This window comes from Bubalus bubalis, chromosome 6 (genome assembly GCF_019923935.1).
Source record: "Bubalus bubalis isolate 160015118507 breed Murrah chromosome 6, NDDB_SH_1, whole genome shotgun sequence".
Taxonomy (NCBI): Eukaryota; Metazoa; Chordata; class Mammalia; order Artiodactyla; family Bovidae; genus Bubalus; species Bubalus bubalis.
The window spans coordinates 33,207,505-33,224,277 of NC_059162.1; the positions used below are offsets into that span (position 1 = coordinate 33,207,505).

Genomic DNA, 16,773 nt, shown 5'->3' on the forward strand with positions numbered 1-16,773 from the left:
GGAAGAACCAACATTTTCCTTAAAATCCCGACAGTTTCCCCAAACCTCCATTAGCCTTGTTCCATCTCGTCCTCTAGTCTGTGTTCAGTCTTTTCCCCTACAAGCCTGGGGATCCTTCACTGGCGTCCTGTGTCGCTCTTGTCTGTCCCTGCCCCACCGCCTGGATGAGATCCCGCAGAACAGGGCAGGTTATTTATTGTAAAACTTCAATTAGATCTGGCCCGACTTCTCGGAGTCGGTGGGACTGCAGATCTCCCTCCGCAGGGAACATTCCACGCCATCCAGTCGCCCGTCGCCCGTCGCCGCGCGGGAAACAGAACCCCTGCCAATACGCGGCGGCGGGCGCGTAATGATGTCATCCTGAACATAACGCGCCGCGAAATTTGTCCCTTTGGAGGCGCCGTCCTTGCTCGCGGCCCGCTCACGTCATGTGACCGCCCGAGAAGCACCTGACACCAGTGGCGAAGAAGGAGGCGACCCGCGACGAGATGGAGGCTACCTTAGAGCAGCACTTGGAGGACACGTGAGTAGTATCCTTGTCGGCCCTTCCTGGGGTCGCGGCTGGAGAAGTTGAACGGGACAGAGTGCGAGCTGCTAGCGCCGGCTGGGCGTCTAGGAGACGCTCTGTCCCAGAGCCTCCGGTGGGGGTGCGAGGTGACCCGGAATTAAATCGCGCCGGGGCTCCGCACACTCCCTCCCGAGCCGGTCTCCGCGGTCCGAGCCCCAACCCCTCTGCTGTGCTGACATTGTCTGGACAGGGTTGTTCTTCGACAGTTTCAGGAACCTGGTTCTTTTGAGGGAAAGATGTACCACCTGTGCCGAGCCCTGCCTTTATAAACGTAAACACACATGCATATTTCCTTCCGGGTGTAACCAGTTACTTGTCGCCTAAGGAAATGAAAGGCATCCTTGAAATTTTTCGAATGAGTAATATCTACATAAAATCCAAAATTGGAAAAATATAAGACAGCGTACAGGGGAACACCTCCTTCCCATCAGTACCAATGAGCTTCCCACTTCCTCTGTATGAGGCAACCCATTGTTACCTAAGAGTTTCTCAGCAGTTCTTTCAAGTGAGTAGGTATGCTAAAGTATGCATTTTTAACAAAGGCAACAAAATCCCAGCTATTGCAGCGTTCCTGGCACTCCAGAGCTCAACAGTACCGTGCCAGTCTTTTCTCTTATGAGAGAGAAATTGGTTTAACTTCATTCAAAATAGTTGTAATTGAAGTTTTCTTGGGGTAGGAGTGGATGATAAGTGAAAAAAGATTGAGTAACACGAATTTAATGTCTGGTACATAGAAAGCCTCTTTGTGTTATAAGTAATGTCATTTTCCCACATCATTTTCTTCCTTTTTCCTGTGTTTCTGGAATTAGAATGAAGAATCCATCCATTGTTGGAGTCCTGTGCACAGATTCACAAGGACTCAATCTAGGTTGTAAGTATATCACATCATCCCTTTTGGTGGACTGCATAGCACTTGATGTTGACTGAGAGCCTGCTGCTAAGTCACTACAGTCGTGTCCGACTCTGTGCAACCCCATAGACGGAAGCCCACCAGGCTCCCTCGTCCCTGGGATTCTCCAGGCAATAACACTGGAGTGGGTTGCCATTTCCTTCTCCAATGCGTGAAAGTGAAAAGTGAAAGGGAAGTCGCTCAGTTGTGTCCGACTCTTAGCAACTCCATGGACTGCAGCCTACCAGGCTCCTCTGTCCATGGGATTTTCCAGGCAAGAGTACTGGAGTGGGGTGCCATTGCCTTCTCCGGACTGAGAGCCTAGTATGCTATTGTTCTCTAGTTTTTATTTCCTGTTATCCGGACACTTTCTGGGGACTTTTATGAGAGTAGATATCATCTCCAAATAACAAGATTAGAAAACTGAAACTTCTCAATTGACATTTATAAAAGTAGAAATGTTCCTTGCAGTTCTGGCACTGCACAGTTGCTTCTACTGAAGTAGTATTTGAATCATTTTAAATTGGGTCTAGAAAGGACTTCAGATGATGACAGTAGTTACTATTTATTGAATAGATGTTGGGGCTGCTAAGCTCTGTATACATTATCTCTAATTTTCACAGTAACCCTGCTAAATGTGTGATGGTGTTATTTTTCAGTTCAACTTCACTTAACGGTAAGTGAGTAGGCAATAAAAATGTGGGATGCAGGGTTGGACACACGTAGGTTCAACCCCTTGCTCTTCTATTTACTAGTAGTGTGAACTGGGACCAAAAAGAACATCTCAGAGGCTCAGTTTCTTTACTGAGTTGTTTTTTTAATAATAAATATTATGGAATTGCATCCATGAGCTCTTACTGTGTACCAGGTACTATTCTAAGTGCTTTACATATACTAAGTCATTTAATCCTCATGACAACCCTATGAGGTAAAGAAACTGAGGCACAGAGGTTGAGTAAACTTGCCTAAGGTCACACAGTTAGTAAATGGTTCAGCTAGGATTTGAACTGGCTCCAAAGTCTTTTAATCACAGTACTATAAGATTATATATATAATACACTCAACACAGAGTTCAGACATAATGCTCAGTAAATGGTAACAGTTACACATGAGAAAATAAATCCAGAAAAGTAAACAATGGAAGGCTTCAGCTAAGTCATGTCAGAACAAGTAAACCCAGGACATCTTGTTCTTTACTCCTCTGTACTATAGGGCTTTTTAAAGCTCAGAATTGTTGCTGGGAGAGTAATTGAAAGTAGTAGTCTGTGTCACCCAGTTAGATTTTGCACACAAACCGGTTGGTTGGAGGAAAAAGGGCAGATTTTTTTGAGGTGCTTGCCACGCTCACAAATGGAAAGGCTGAAATTCAAGTGCAGAAATCTAAAACTAAATGTATTCCTTCAAGAAACCTTCAAGGCCCAAAAGACTGCACTGTATGTCCGATTAATGTTTTACATAATAACAATAAATCCATCATCCCTGCCATAGTGGCATATCTATGACCTGACTTAGTTTCAAGCAGAGGGGCTTGTGTTGCCTTTATATACAGAAAGATATTGTAAACTTAGTAATTACTTTTTGGACCTGGCAACTAAGATTTAGTTATTATTTACAGGCTAAAACAAACATTAGTAAAAAGTCAATTCTGTTGCTCTTTGAAAACAATCAGCTTATTCTAGTGGAAATAACTGCTCACAGAATATTTATATGTACTGTCAAGGTGATCTTACAGCTGAACTCCTGAGTAAAAATCTTTATATCCTTTGAGGTTGAGCTCAGTAAAAGGAAATCAGATTTCCCATGAGGAATTAGTTTCAACAAGTCTCTGGCCCTTACCAGCTGCTTTTTGTCAGTCTCACCTCTGAATTTCTTCTTGGTTTCAGTTTGCTATCAGATTGACTTGAATTATAGCTTACTCATATGCTTGAGAAGGTGTTTAGAGATGGTGATGGGAATGATCTGGAAAACTGAGTAGTTAAGACCTTACTGAGTTAAAAGCTGTTGTTGGCTTTCTCGCTAACGTAACCAGCTGAATATCAGGGCAGAATGATTTTGTCACCACATAACCTAAGAGACCATGAGAACCCTCTTTTTGTGAATAATTCAATTCAGTTCTATGGTACCTCTGTACTCATGTTTGGACAGTCAGGCAACATGATATCATCTCTGTCTTCCAGGCCGCGGAACCCTGTCAGATGAGCATGCCGGGGTGATATCTGTTCTAGCCCAGCAAGCAGCTAAGCTAACCTCGGACCCCACTGATATTCCTGTGGTGTGTTTAGAATCAGATAATGGGTGAGTAGATGGCAACAGATCCTTTCCTTTCCTATTTATTCAGGAAAATGCCTCAGAAACGTGACCAGGGCTTGCCCTGTGTTCATCAGTGATTCCTCATTCCAAGTACTTGGAGGGAGGTTCCACCCTTTGGACGATAGGACCAGATGGGTTGGTCTCTGAAGCTAATGTGCTTTCAGACCACAATGACATTTAAATGAAGAGTAAGAGTTGTCATGAACTATCAGTAAAAGAAAGCAATAAATAACACAGAGGAAGACTCAACAACAGAAACAATGTCTGTAATAATAGAAGTACTAAAGACATTCCAAGTGAGAGTCCTCCGAATAATAGTGAAAAAAGCAGAATACAAAAGTATGCACATTATGATCACAGTTTTATATCAATAAAATGAGAGAAAATGTATATATAGTATACATGCAGATGAAAAAAAGGAAAATATTAATAGTGGTTGTCTTTGAGGGATAGGATTATAAGATTAATTTCACATTTATATTTTATACTTTGCTGTATTTCCCAAATGTTTGTGTTTAGATATTGCTTTCATATATAGAAAAATAAGTATTACTTTTTTAATTGTATCCTAAATCAAACAGCCTCTTTAATCTTACATTGCCACCCACTTGTAGCACTGTACTGATATCTTCCACGTTGCCTTTCAGGAACATTATGATCCAGAAACACGATGGCATCACAGTGGCAGTGCACAAAATGGCCTCTTGACATCTCGTATCAGTTCTCCTGCATATCAGTTCTTCTGCAGCCTGTCACAGGGACTCAGTCGTACCTTATGTTAATTATCTCATAGAACTATTAAACCATTCATGTAATATGCATTGGGCACTTTTCTGTTAATTTTAGAGTAGGTTGCTTTTTGACACTTTGTGGATTTAGTTAGGAAAGGATCATGTTTTGAAGCAGCAGGTTTAGGTCACCTTGTATATAGAATTTTGTTAAGTTTAATAAACCTGGTTGGAGGAAAGCTTGGATCTTTTCTGAATTCTTTAAACTCTTAACAAATGTTCATTTTTTCAATTATCAAATTGTAATTTTTCTTAAAAAGGGTAACTACTACAAATTGTTCTCTTTCAGAAGCTCCTGAAATACATAGATTCTCACAGAAGCATCTATGGATATGTAAACCAAGTCAAGCTTACTGTTACCCCATAATAAAACATAATAGCAGATATCATAAGTATTTACTATATGCCAGGAACACATTTAATTCTCATTAACAACCGTATATGGGTTTTCCTAGCAAAAAGGTGGAAGCAACTCAAATGTCTTACCGATGGGTGAATGGATAAGCAAAACATGGTATATACATACCATGGAATATTATTCAGCCTTTAAAAAGGAAGGAAATTTTGACACATGCTATAGCATGGAGGACTCTGGAGGACATTATGATAAGTGAAATAAGCCAGTCACAAAAAGACAAATACTGTATGATTCCATCTATATGGGGTGCTACCAAGAGCAGAAGAATTCATAGAGACAGGAAGTAGAATGGTGGTTGCTAGGGTGAGAGAGGGGAAAAATGGGGAGTTACTGTTTAATAGGTACAAAATTTTTGTTTTACAAGATGAAAAGAGTTCTAGAGATAGATGGGGTGATGGCAGCAACAATATAAATTATTTAATCCCACTGAACTGTACACTTAAGGATGGTTACGATTAAAAAAATGATTACAATAGTAAATTTTATGTTTTATGTATTTTACCACAATAAAAGTTTTCATTTAAAAACATGGATAAAAATACCACATGAACTAATAAATAATTTAGCACAATTACAAGAGCAAGATCAACTTATAAAAGTGAAAAGGATTTTTCTATATCTCAAAATAGAAAATAAAACATTTGCAATAATAATAATAATGAATTTAGGAATTTAATAAAGGATGAAAAAAACCTGTATAGGGAAAAAGTTTTTACTCAAGGATTAAAAAATGAGCAGCACTAAATAATTATACAATGTAACAAAATATCAAATCTGCAAGGAATTTTTCCTGAATATAGTTTTTCTAATAGTAATATAGTTTTCCTGATTTTTCAATATAGTCCTAATAAAGATGGTGGTAGAAAATTTTTTTGTAAACTTGATACACTTTTCTAATATTTCATGGAAGAATAAAGTTTTCATAAATAGTTGTAAAAGAAAAAACCCATATGGTAGGTACTCATTTGTCCCATTTTGCATTTGTATAATTAAGAGATCAGCAGTCACCATTTGTACCTAAGATTCCAACTCCTGATCTTACTTGTCTTGGTTTCTCCCATACAACAAGGCAAATCAATCATAATTATACATAAATTCCTTCCCTCCAAAGCCTCCCTCCCCTTCCCTCACCCCATCCCTCCAGGTCATCACAGAGAGCCAGACGGGGCTCCTTGTGCTATACAGCAACTACTCACCAGCTATCCATCTTACACCTAATAGAATGTACATGTTGAAATGGGCAGAAGACCTAAACAGAGCCTTGTTTTTAACAGCCCAATCACTGCAGAAATAGGTATGATTGGCCAGAAGAAAATCTACCGTTCGAAATACATGCTATCTTCTTTTCAGCCTTTATCATTCTCAACAACAGAATGGTGCACAAGCAGATTAAAAAGTCTTCATTTTGTTGAATTTGAATGCAGCTTCTGTTGCGCTCTAGCAGTTTAATATCTGACAGTATAAAAAGAAATCTCTAGAATAATATTCAAAAATACCAAGCACCTACAAATAAAAAGTGCTAAAGTAAGCCCAGTGGCCTACTCTTATAACTTAAGAAATGGTGGGAACTCTCCCCATATCTTAACTCTTCTGCACAAAGAGTGAGGACAGAAAAATTCAGCTAAAAATAAAATCTTGGTAGTTCTGTATTAACACTCTTAAGTCCCTAAGTGCCAAAAAGTATTCATGGGCTATGTTTGTCAGTGGATTGACAGTGGTGACAGGAAAATTATGCTGTATTCTTGCTGAGTAACTTTAAGGCCAAGAATTAGAAAGTCAGAGGTTGAGGGAATTATTTATGCTTAGTTCAAGATCCTAAAAGCTTTATGAAATCGATTGGGTACAGATGTCAGAATTTAACCAATATTCCAATGGTGGCTTAAGAATTCTGCTCTTGATATTAAGCCCCACATGATTAATAAGAACCATTTTAAATGAACTAAGTATACCAATAGCAGGTCATTTAAGTGCAGTTACTATATATACAGAGTCCTCACAACAAACTTTCAAATAATATTAGCCACATTTTACAGGGCTGGAAACAGATTCAGAAAGGGTAACTTGCCCGGAGTCTGCAGACGTAAATAACGGTAAGGTGGAGATTCTACCCAAGTTTGCATTTCCCACTGTATTTCAGACTTTTCTGTATGAAAGATATGTTTCAAGGGGTTCATCTCTTACAGCATATTTGCAGCTTTCCTAGCCTCAGTGAATGACTCACTGTTCTGCTGCATTTTAAATCGGACCCCGCCCTCAGTATCAGACCTGTCTATCAATTCAAAGCTAGCTTCTTGTCATCCTATTATCAGAATCAGCCCTGCTTTAAAGAGTAACAAGTTCCTACCCTTACCCCCCAAAAAATCTTACAGATGTTTACTAAAAAGTTATTTTTAGAGTATGATCAGTATTACCAACCACACATAACTGCCCACTTAGAGGGCATCTTCTCAAACCACAAAAGCTCTGCTTCTGGTAGCACTTTAGTCAAAAAGTATTATAGAGTTGGTTTTAAAAGCCTGAGAAGCCCCTTACTTTTTAAAAAGGAACATGCATAAATATGTGCAGATTTTCCAGATAAGAAAAACACACATTGGCCTAAAACACACTCTGGTTTAAAACCTGGAATGTTGGTGCTGGGGAGATGAAAGGCAATTTCCTATTTACTTTTTTTTTTTTTTTCTTTTTAATGTGGAAGGTGGAGCAGAGGAAGGAAATGGGATAAGAAAACTGAATCATCCCAGTTATTTTCTAGGAGACTCAGCCTTCACCATTTCCAAAATGAAATGGGAAAAAAACAAGTTGCATTAAAATTACAAGTATATACCTTTCATAGGAGGTGTTTGAAGTTAAAGTAATCAAGTATAGAAAAGTAATTAAAACAGGGCTTTGAACTTCAAAGTACTAACCAGAATCTTCAGTCATACACAGAAGCACACACAAATGGGCTGCAGATTGCCATTTGTAGCCCAGAAACTATATCTCTCTGGAGAAAGAAATGTCAGTGCACTCCTGTATTCTTGCCTGGGAAATTCCATGGAGAGAGGACCTAGTGGGCTACAGTCTACAGAGTTACAAAGAGTCAGACACAACTGAGCAACTGAGCATACACCTCTCCTGGACTTTACAGGTTTCTCAAACTCCTACAGAACTCAACTCTCCCCAAACCTGTTTCTTTGTTTTGTTATCTGTCCCAGCTCGGGACCTTGGAATTATCCTAGACTTCTCATTCCCTGCATCCTGGCAGTCTTCAAAATCTGTTTCTCTTAAAGAATTCATGGGCCTTGTTCATTCTCCTGCTTGATTTTCTTCAAAAATACCATGTTGACTTAATTTCCAGGTTTAAATGTATTATTTGTAGAGGCAGTATTTTCTTTAGACATTCTTTAGGAATTTTTTTTAGGTATTCTTTAGACAATGCGAACACACAAGAAAGGTAGTCATTCATCCCACCAGCAAGTGATAGTTTATATTATTTTACTGTATTACTTGTCTTTCAAAAAACAACAGCTTACATGCTTGGGAACAAATGTATGCTTGCTATATCTTGTTTTGCTTTGTCACTTAAGTAGCATTTTTCTTGTCATTAACAATTCTCAGGAAGCACGGTCATACTCTTGAGAGTCCCTTGGACTGCAACATCAAATCAGTCAATTACAGGAAATCAACCCTGAATATTCATTAGAAGGACTGATGCTGAAGCTGAGGCTCCAATACTTTGGCCACCTGATGTGAAGAACCGAACCGACTCATTGGAAAATATCCTGATGCTGGGAAAGGTTGAAGGTAGGGGGAGAAGGGGACAACAGAGGATGAGATGGTTGGATTGCATCACCAACACAATGGACATGAGTTTGAGCAAACTCCAGGAGATGGTGATGGACAGGGAAGACTGGCGTGCTGCAGTCCATGGGGTCACAAAGAGTCAGGCACAACTGAGCGACTGAACAATAACAAACTGTTATACTCTATGTGTTGTTCTTAAGTTCTTGCCAAATAACTCTGATAATTATCTTTGTAAAAAAAAGAACAAACTATTTCCCAACTCTGGGGCCCCACCCCCTGCCTTGAGCATAGAGTTAAATGGTAAATCGAGGCATATTTAAAATGATAAAGAGTTTTTTTGAGCAAAAAAAAAATATTTGAAGCAGGCACTGACAAACCTGAAGAGGTTAGGAGCAGTCTATCATCAGGAGTTTAGGGAGAGGCTTTTATAGAGAAAATGCAGAAGCAAAGCAAGGCAATTATTGATTGGCTACAGCTTAAAGCCTAGTTCAGTTCAGTCACTTAGTCATGTCCAACTGTTTGTGACCCCATGGACTGCAGCATACCAGGCTTCCCTGTCCATTATCAATTCCCAGAGTTTGTTCAAACTCATGTCCATCGAATCGGTGATGCCATCCAACCATCTCATCCTCTGTTGTTCCCTTCTCCTCCTGCCTTCAATCTTTCCCAGCATCAGGGTCTTTTCTAATGAGTCAGTTCTTTGCATCAGGTGGCCAAAGTATTGGAGTTTCAGCTGTGTGTGATTGCTTGTCTCTAGGTTTTAGTTTAAGAATCTTTAAGCATTTACAAGCTTAGGTTTGGGTTTGTTTATGTAGGCCACACAGCACTAGAGCCACCTTGTTTCTAGTGGCTTCCTTCTGCTTTAGCCAAGTGACTTCTCAACTTCTTGTATTCGCTACAGTATCAGAGGTGTTGATCCAGGTATAGCAGGAGGTGTTTGCCATGGCACAGACTCTTCCTGGTTTAGCCAACATGTAATTTAAAGCAATTCTACTGTCTCAAATCATCTTACCAAAAGCCTAGGAACTTTTGTTGTGTAGGTATGGCTTTAGCAAGATTCAGTGATAGTTGCCAGAGGAGCATTGTCTTCCCATGTATTAACAGAGAGAAAGAAAGTAGTAAAAAGGCAAAATGAATAATGGTTTCAAATAGGCGATGAAGATCTTGATCCATGATCTTGGGAGAGCTGTCCACCTCAAGATGCTATCTGCTTCTGGGGAGGAACTTCCGTAAGCCAATTTGAATTTTAGGTCTCCAGTTAGCACACAGTTCTTGGAGTCTGGAGGAGCCCTTTTTAATTGGGAGATATGGACCCAAGGTTTAAGGCTCTGAAGTTTTACTGCTGACTTGGTGTGGTCCCTTCTAAGGAGGTTCAAGGGCAATCTTTGTTCTTAGTGATTTCAAATCAGAAGGGTGGGACAAAATTGGAAATCTTAGTTTGGAGAATAACTAGATATTTGAGAAAACTAGAACAATTCAGGATTCAGCTTAGTTTATAGGTATTTAACAAAAGCTCAAAAACAATAAACAGGACTAGAATGTGATACCCACAAGAGTCTATTATACTTTTCCATTGAAATTTAATTTTTTTGTAATCACCCCCATCATAGTAAGACTAACTTGTTTGCAAAATAAGTCTAGTCTCATTAAACTTGGCCTGATTATTTACAGAGATGCAGTAAGAACAGTAATTGACCATACAGTTTCTATTAAAAATCTTTTATTCTAGAACTTTTTTTTTTTTGCTAGAACTTTTAATAGGGAACCTTACATTGAACTTTTAAAGGCTCTCCAGATTAAGAAGCCAAATCAAGAGTTTGTCATTTCAGACTGTATCTGGAATACCTATAGATTTGGGTGAAATCCTCTCTTCTTGAGGTTCCCAAGATACCCTGAGGTTCCTGGGCCTGCCAGGAAGTGACCATTCTTACTTACCTGGTAAAGTTTCTAGGAAACCTGTAAACAAGATGCCAGGTCAGTTTTTCTTTAGGAGCTTTATTGCATCCATAAAGTCAACCTTAGTTCCTTAAAACTGCCTGGTCATATCTGATTTTATGTATATTCTTAAATATGACATTCTAATCAAAGCCTTGGTAATATACAATGCTTTCAACTGTATCCTGTTATAAGAACATATTCTTATTGCTGCTAAGTCGCTTCAGTCGTGTACGACTCTGTGTGACCCCATAGACAGCAGCTCACCAGGCTCCCCCATCTCTGGGATTCTCCAGGCAAGAGTACTGGAGTGGGATGCCATTTCCTTCTCCAATTCATGAAAGCGAAAAGCGAAAGTGAAGTCGCTCAGTCGTGTCCGACTCTTAGTGACCCCATGGACTGCAGCCTACCAGGCTCCTCTGTCCATGGGATTTTCCAGGCAAGAGTACTGGAGTGGGGTGCCATTGCCTTCTCCGCATATTCTTATTGGGCTTATGTAAATCACAGTATCGCCATGAAAATAAGACTATGTAACAAATTTCCAAATTCTGGAGGGATCAGGTAGGGAAAAAAAGTGAATGTTTCACTTTTGTTTACCAAGGTACACTTTACCAAATTGCCTGAAGTCATAAGTAGTTTAAGAGAGAACAAGGTTTTGTTAAATCTGGAAAACAAAACATTAAGGAATTAGCAGTGTTTCAAAGAAAAAGTTGTTAAAAAATTATCATCAGTTCATTTAATCATGTGTTATTAATTCTTATTGATCTTGAATCCTGTTTTTTTCCTTAGCTTTGAAAATTCTTACCCAGTTCACTTTTATGATCTTAAACTTATCAGAAACCTGTATTCTAGATCTTTCCATGAATCTCTCAAGACAAAGAGGGACTTCTATGAAAGCATCAGTCACTAAGTCTCTGTAAATGACAAAAAGACTTTTTAATAAAGTCCTTCCATACCTTTCCTTACCCTCCAGACACATTTTACCTTCCTTCTTACTTTATACACACAGTTGTTTCCTTTCACCCTTGTATTTCTAAGTGGTTTTTAATTACATATAATAATTAGCATTTATAACCCTTAGAATCCTTACTTTCTAGTAGAAATTAAAAAGAAGTAAGCAATTGTAGACTGACCGTTACACTAGCATTCTGTGGACTGGCACATTTATAAATACATTTCATAATTTCAAGAAATATATTTTTCCTCATAGTAAAATTCTCAACATGGCATAAAACATGTTTACCAATAAACCCAAATATCTTTGAAATAAGGGTCTGGGGATCAGTGGTAAAGAATCCACCTACCAATGCAGGAGACACCGGTAATCTTTAGTTCCTCTGTGATAAGAAGCCAAAGTAGATAAAAAATCAAAAGTAGGTAAAACTGTGTTCAATAATTAAGGTTTCAGTATTTTATCTTATTTGGAAATGATCTAGTCAACAAATATCCAAAATTTAACTTAGTATAACTTTTCCCTAGTTTCCAAATTGCCCTACACACACTTGTTTTTGTCCTTCTAATAAAAATCACCTTCCTGAGATCTACATTTCAAACAAATGTCTCTTGAGATCTAGAATACTTACATCTCCAAGCTCTAAGGCACAGAAAAAAGATATTAAGTTCCACCAAGAAGGACCCTGATTCCCCAAATCCAGATGTTTTATAACATCTGCAAGCCTTTTGAACTGAATGGGGAGCTTTCAAGATTGGTAAAAAGGATAGGTGGGCTTTTCATTATTTCTAGAGTTACATTTCTGTTCTTGTCAAGACTTGATTTGTAAGACTTGATTTGTCAAGACTTGATTTGTAAGAATGATTTGTAGTCATTCTTAACTCCTCAAAGAACTGGGTTGCAAGCTGAATGATATGAAGAGGCCCAAAGGACCCACCCATCCAACCATATTATCTTCAATTTGCTTCTTCATGTCAGGGAGATTCCCAACTAAAATAGAAATTAAAAGATTCCTCTGTTCCAGATTTAGGGCTGTGCCTCTTTTGAATGGTTTAGTAAATCCTTCCAGAGTGGCTTCATAATGTTTTTCTTTTTCTCTGGGTACACAGTTTCCCTACAGCTTAGGGAAGAAGGCCTAAAACATGTTCCTATCAGACTCTGGATATCAGCTTCCAAAGTGGCCAACTTCTAACCACAGAGCTCACTAAAAAATCCTTTGAAATATCTTACTAACACATTTTAGGTGGGGCAAACAGGAAATACCAAACAAAACTTTATTTTACTTTTAAACCAAAGGTATCCATATCAAATGAATCAAAACCAAAACCATGGCTTAATCATGGATGCAAGAGGCATTGCCAAAGAAGATGAAAAAGATATTACTCCCCCATCCACAATATCCAGAGCCACTCCCTAAGATGGCCAAAGAAAGACTTAGACAATACCCCTGAGAGTGGGTGACAGTGGATACTAGCTATAAACAGGGTGCCACCCACATTTCCATCCAGCCATATTTTGGGGGCCCCCAACATGACAGCTGAGCTGCCTGCACAGATACAGAACTGCCAACCTGCATGCTCCGATGGGCAGAAATCCAAGCCAAGGTCTTAACACAAAAGACAAATGAGAAAGAAATAGCAGTCTGTGGGTATAAGAAATAAAAACTTAAAAATGGACCATTTTCAAGAATAGCTAGCTTTGAGTGACAGCTTGCTGATATAATAGACAAGAGCATCAGTCCTTCCAATAAATGTTCAGGACTGATTTCCTTTAGGATTGACTGGTTTGTTCTCCTTGCAGTCCAAGGAACTCTGAAGAGTCTTCTCCAATACCACAGTTCAAAAGTGTCAATTCTTTGGCACTCGGCTTTCCTTATTGTTCTGCTCTCACATCCATACATGTGAGAAGGAATAGGTGCTCAAGAAAGGAGGAAACAAGATGTCAAGGAGGGGCCAGCCCATAAAATGGAAGGAGATAAAGCTAGGTGATGTCTGGGAAGATTGTTTACTCCATAGTACTTAGCTAATGAGGAACTGGGGGAGGGACTTATGTGCTAGGGATAAATTGCTCATTGTAACGACTCTGGATGTGCCTACCCACCAGACACCCAATCTTGCAAGACCATCATTAAAGCTTTGCTTCCCACTCATCTGTCTCCAAGTCTTTGAGTTTGGGTTGGTGAGTGTGTTTCTCACACTGGGGAGGGGAAGAATCCGATCATCAATGCAGATGCAAATGAAAATTCACAAGCCACCATTCAAAGATCTAATTTTTTTTCTCCTGCCACTCTGAATCTAGAATGGAAGGAACTCTGTAAAACTGCACCATAGGTGGCAGTCCAGAACTGACTTTCGTAAGAATTCTCACCCTTTTGGGGCTTCTGCCAGTTTTCCCAGGATCTCATCAGCAGGCTCTCAAGCAAGTGGGGTGTCCCAGCAGGTCTCATCCTGGCCACTAGAAACTTGGGGAACCACTGACTGAAACCGCCTGCCCTGTCCTGGCACCATAGTAATCACTTGCATGAGTTAGCTTAAATAGGAAATCCGGGTAAGGAATGCAGAACAAGCTACCAACAACCAGAAATATTTGAGAAAGGTCAAAAGGTGAAAGGAGACCCCAGTCCATATGTCCTACCAACCTCCCAGAATCCTTCTGGCTGGAATCCAGCTTGGCTGAACAATTCGAGTGCCACCAGGAAGGATCTTGAGTCAGAGGTGTTAGCCAGAGACAACCCAGGAACCAACCCCATCACCATAAAACCTGAGACTGTAAGCCATGTGGCAAAGCAACTCTCCTGGGTTTCCTTATCCTGCAGCTCTCTGCCCAAGTGCCCCTTCCCAATAAAGTCTCTTGCTTTGTCAGCATGTGTGTCTCCTTAGACAATTAATTTCTAAGTGTTAGACAAGAGTCTACTCTGGGCCCTGGAAGGGGTACGCTTCCAGCAACAAAATTGTAGGGGAGAAAAAATAATTTTCCTTCTACTCTTAAAGTGCTTGGCTGAGACCCCTTTTTCTTTAGAGCACCTCATAAGTGGATAAACTTATCTAGGTTAAAAGCTTTCCACTGTGGCCACTGTAATACAAGATTATCTTTGGTAAGTTTAGCCTATTTGTTCACCCTTAAAACAAAATTTTATTCACCTGAGGCCTCACATAGGACCAGCCCAATTTCAGTCCAACCCGACCCTGGACCCAGGGCAACTCCAGCCAGTTTCTGAATGCCATCTGGGAAAAGAAATGCTCAAATAAGGTCTGATGGTTCATAATGCAAAAGCTGCAGAGCTTGGATGGACGAAGGGCCAACCCCCACCTCCCGAGGCAATGAGAAAGCAGTGAGCCTAGTGGGCTCACTGATATCGACCTTGGGCTCCTCAGGGTCTCCTTCCTTTGCTCCCTCTTCTGATACCAGAACTATTTATGTGAACAAAAATTGGTTCAAACTGGGCAGTAACAAACTAGATGTTAGGAGCGCACTGACTGGAGCTCAGGGAGAGGTTTTTACAGAGAGAAGGCAGAAGCAAAGTAAGGAAGTTATTGATGGGTCATAGCTTAATTCCGGAGAAGGCAATGGCACCCCACTCCAGTACTCTTGCCTGGAAAATCCCATGGACGGAGGAGCCTGGTAGGCTGCAGTCCATGGGGTCGCTAAGAGTCGGACACGACTGAGCGACTTCACTTTTACTTTTTCACTTTCATGCATTGGAGAAGGAAATGGCAACCCACTCCAGTGTTCTTGCCTGGAGAATCCCAGGGGCAGGAGAGCCTGGTGGGCTGACGTCTATGGGGTCACACAGAGTCGGACATGACTGAAGTGACTTAGCAGCAGTAGCAGCAGCTTAATTCCTGGCTGATTGTGACTGGTCATCTTTAGGTTTCTATTTTGTAGCCCTGTTTCAATTTCTGGTTTGTTTTCATAGGCTGGTTTGGCATTAGAACCACCTCAGTGTGGTGGCCTCCTAGTTTAACAATAGTTATCCAAAGGATTTTCTACTTGGTTTACTCTGGTGCTTGTTTTTGAGATCATGGTGTACAAGTCTATCTTCTGGGTCAGGGTGGGGGAGGGAAGGGCCTAGTATAATGTCAAATCCCAGTCTCCCCTCCTCCCCTCAGGAAGTAAAGTCCATCAGCAGGAGTGCCTAAGTTGGCTCTAGCCCTGAGCTCTTACAATGCTTGCTTGTTTTCACAGGGCAGCAGAATGAAATGCTTTAGGAAAAGCACAACATTCTGGAAAACCGTATAACTTTTCTTCCCAGATTGCTTCAAGTCTGTGGAGGATTCCCTTGCTGAACGCCACATCAAAGGTAGGATGAAAATGGGGTTGTGTGTTGGGGTTTGTTCTTTACAATGTTTTGAATGACCAGCATCTCTCCCTGCACAGCCTGCTCACCAGACAGACTGTCGTGCCCCACACCCTGCCGGCAGATTCTCCTTTCGAGGAAGAAACAGACTGCCTGCCTGTCTGCCAGTGGCAAATAAAGACTGCTATCCCCTCTCTCAGAATATTTACATTTTCCTTTTGCTATTTCTCTTTTTATGTATTTATTTTATTGAACCACTTGTGTGAAGGTAGAAGACATTTCACTCCTGAGCGTTTCAGCACACATCTCCTAAGAACAGGCACATTCTCCAATAGAACCACAAGACCACAATCACCACCAAGAGATCTAACCTGGTCTACTGTACAGTCCTCATTCAAATTTCCCCAACTCAGTTCCCAAAGTCCTTTCCAACTTTTTCCAGGCCTGGAATCCACTCAGGGAAGTCATTGCCCTTTGTTATCATGTCTATTCAGTCCCTAAGAATATTTTCATTTCAGCAACTGCTGTAAAAGGGAATATCCAAACCTGAAGTTCCCCATTCCTTTTAAAATTTCTCTAATTTTAAGAGCTTATTACCCAGAGGACCAGAGGGTGGTACACAATTTGCCCTAGGATTTGACTTCAGACATGGGGGGAGGACAGTGCGAGGAGTGACCACCCAGCAATCAATGAGGTCAGGCTTTGCAGTCAACTGCTTTGCAATTCCTGCCTGAAGTGAACTGGTCATCTTTTAGAGGCCATTCACACTGGTGTAAGAGAGATTTCTGTGGTGGCGTTTGATGTCCCTCATATCACAGCCTTTTGTTACCTTT

The 16,773-nt window shown here is 40.4% G+C and overlaps 2 protein-coding genes across 2 annotated transcripts in view; both read left to right on the plus strand.

Moving 5' to 3' along the window:
* The first annotated feature begins 385 nt into the window (after positions 1–385).
* Positions 386–4,734, plus strand: LAMTOR5 (late endosomal/lysosomal adaptor, MAPK and MTOR activator 5). The gene is made up of 4 exons (XM_006064955.4): positions 386–523; positions 1,378–1,439; positions 3,635–3,752; positions 4,415–4,734. Exons 1-4 carry the CDS (start codon positions 489–491, stop codon positions 4,473–4,475), a joined length of 276 nt encoding a protein of 91 aa, XP_006065017.1. The 5' UTR covers positions 386–488; the 3' UTR covers positions 4,476–4,734.
* An 11,071-nt stretch (positions 4,735–15,805) lies between these two features.
* Positions 15,806–16,773, plus strand: part of SLC16A4 (solute carrier family 16 member 4) — a 30,165-nt gene continuing 29,197 nt past the window's right edge. The window contains exon 1 of the mRNA XM_006064956.4: positions 15,806–15,943. The gene's annotated coding sequence lies outside the window, so the exon portion shown is untranslated. The remainder of the gene's footprint in view (positions 15,944–16,773) is intronic.

Bases quoted from the DNA above. Each gene is read 5' to 3' on its own strand.
- LAMTOR5 (XM_006064955.4), top strand. From the start codon at position 489: ATGGAGGCTACCTTAGAGCAGCACTTGGAGGACAC. The intron at 524-1,377 runs GTGAGTAGTATC...TTCTGGAATTAG, and splicing joins GAGCAGCACTTGGAGGACAC to AATGAAGAATCCATCCATTG. The intron at 3,753-4,414 runs GTGAGTAGATGG...GTTGCCTTTCAG, and splicing joins TGTTTAGAATCAGATAATGG to GAACATTATGATCCAGAAAC.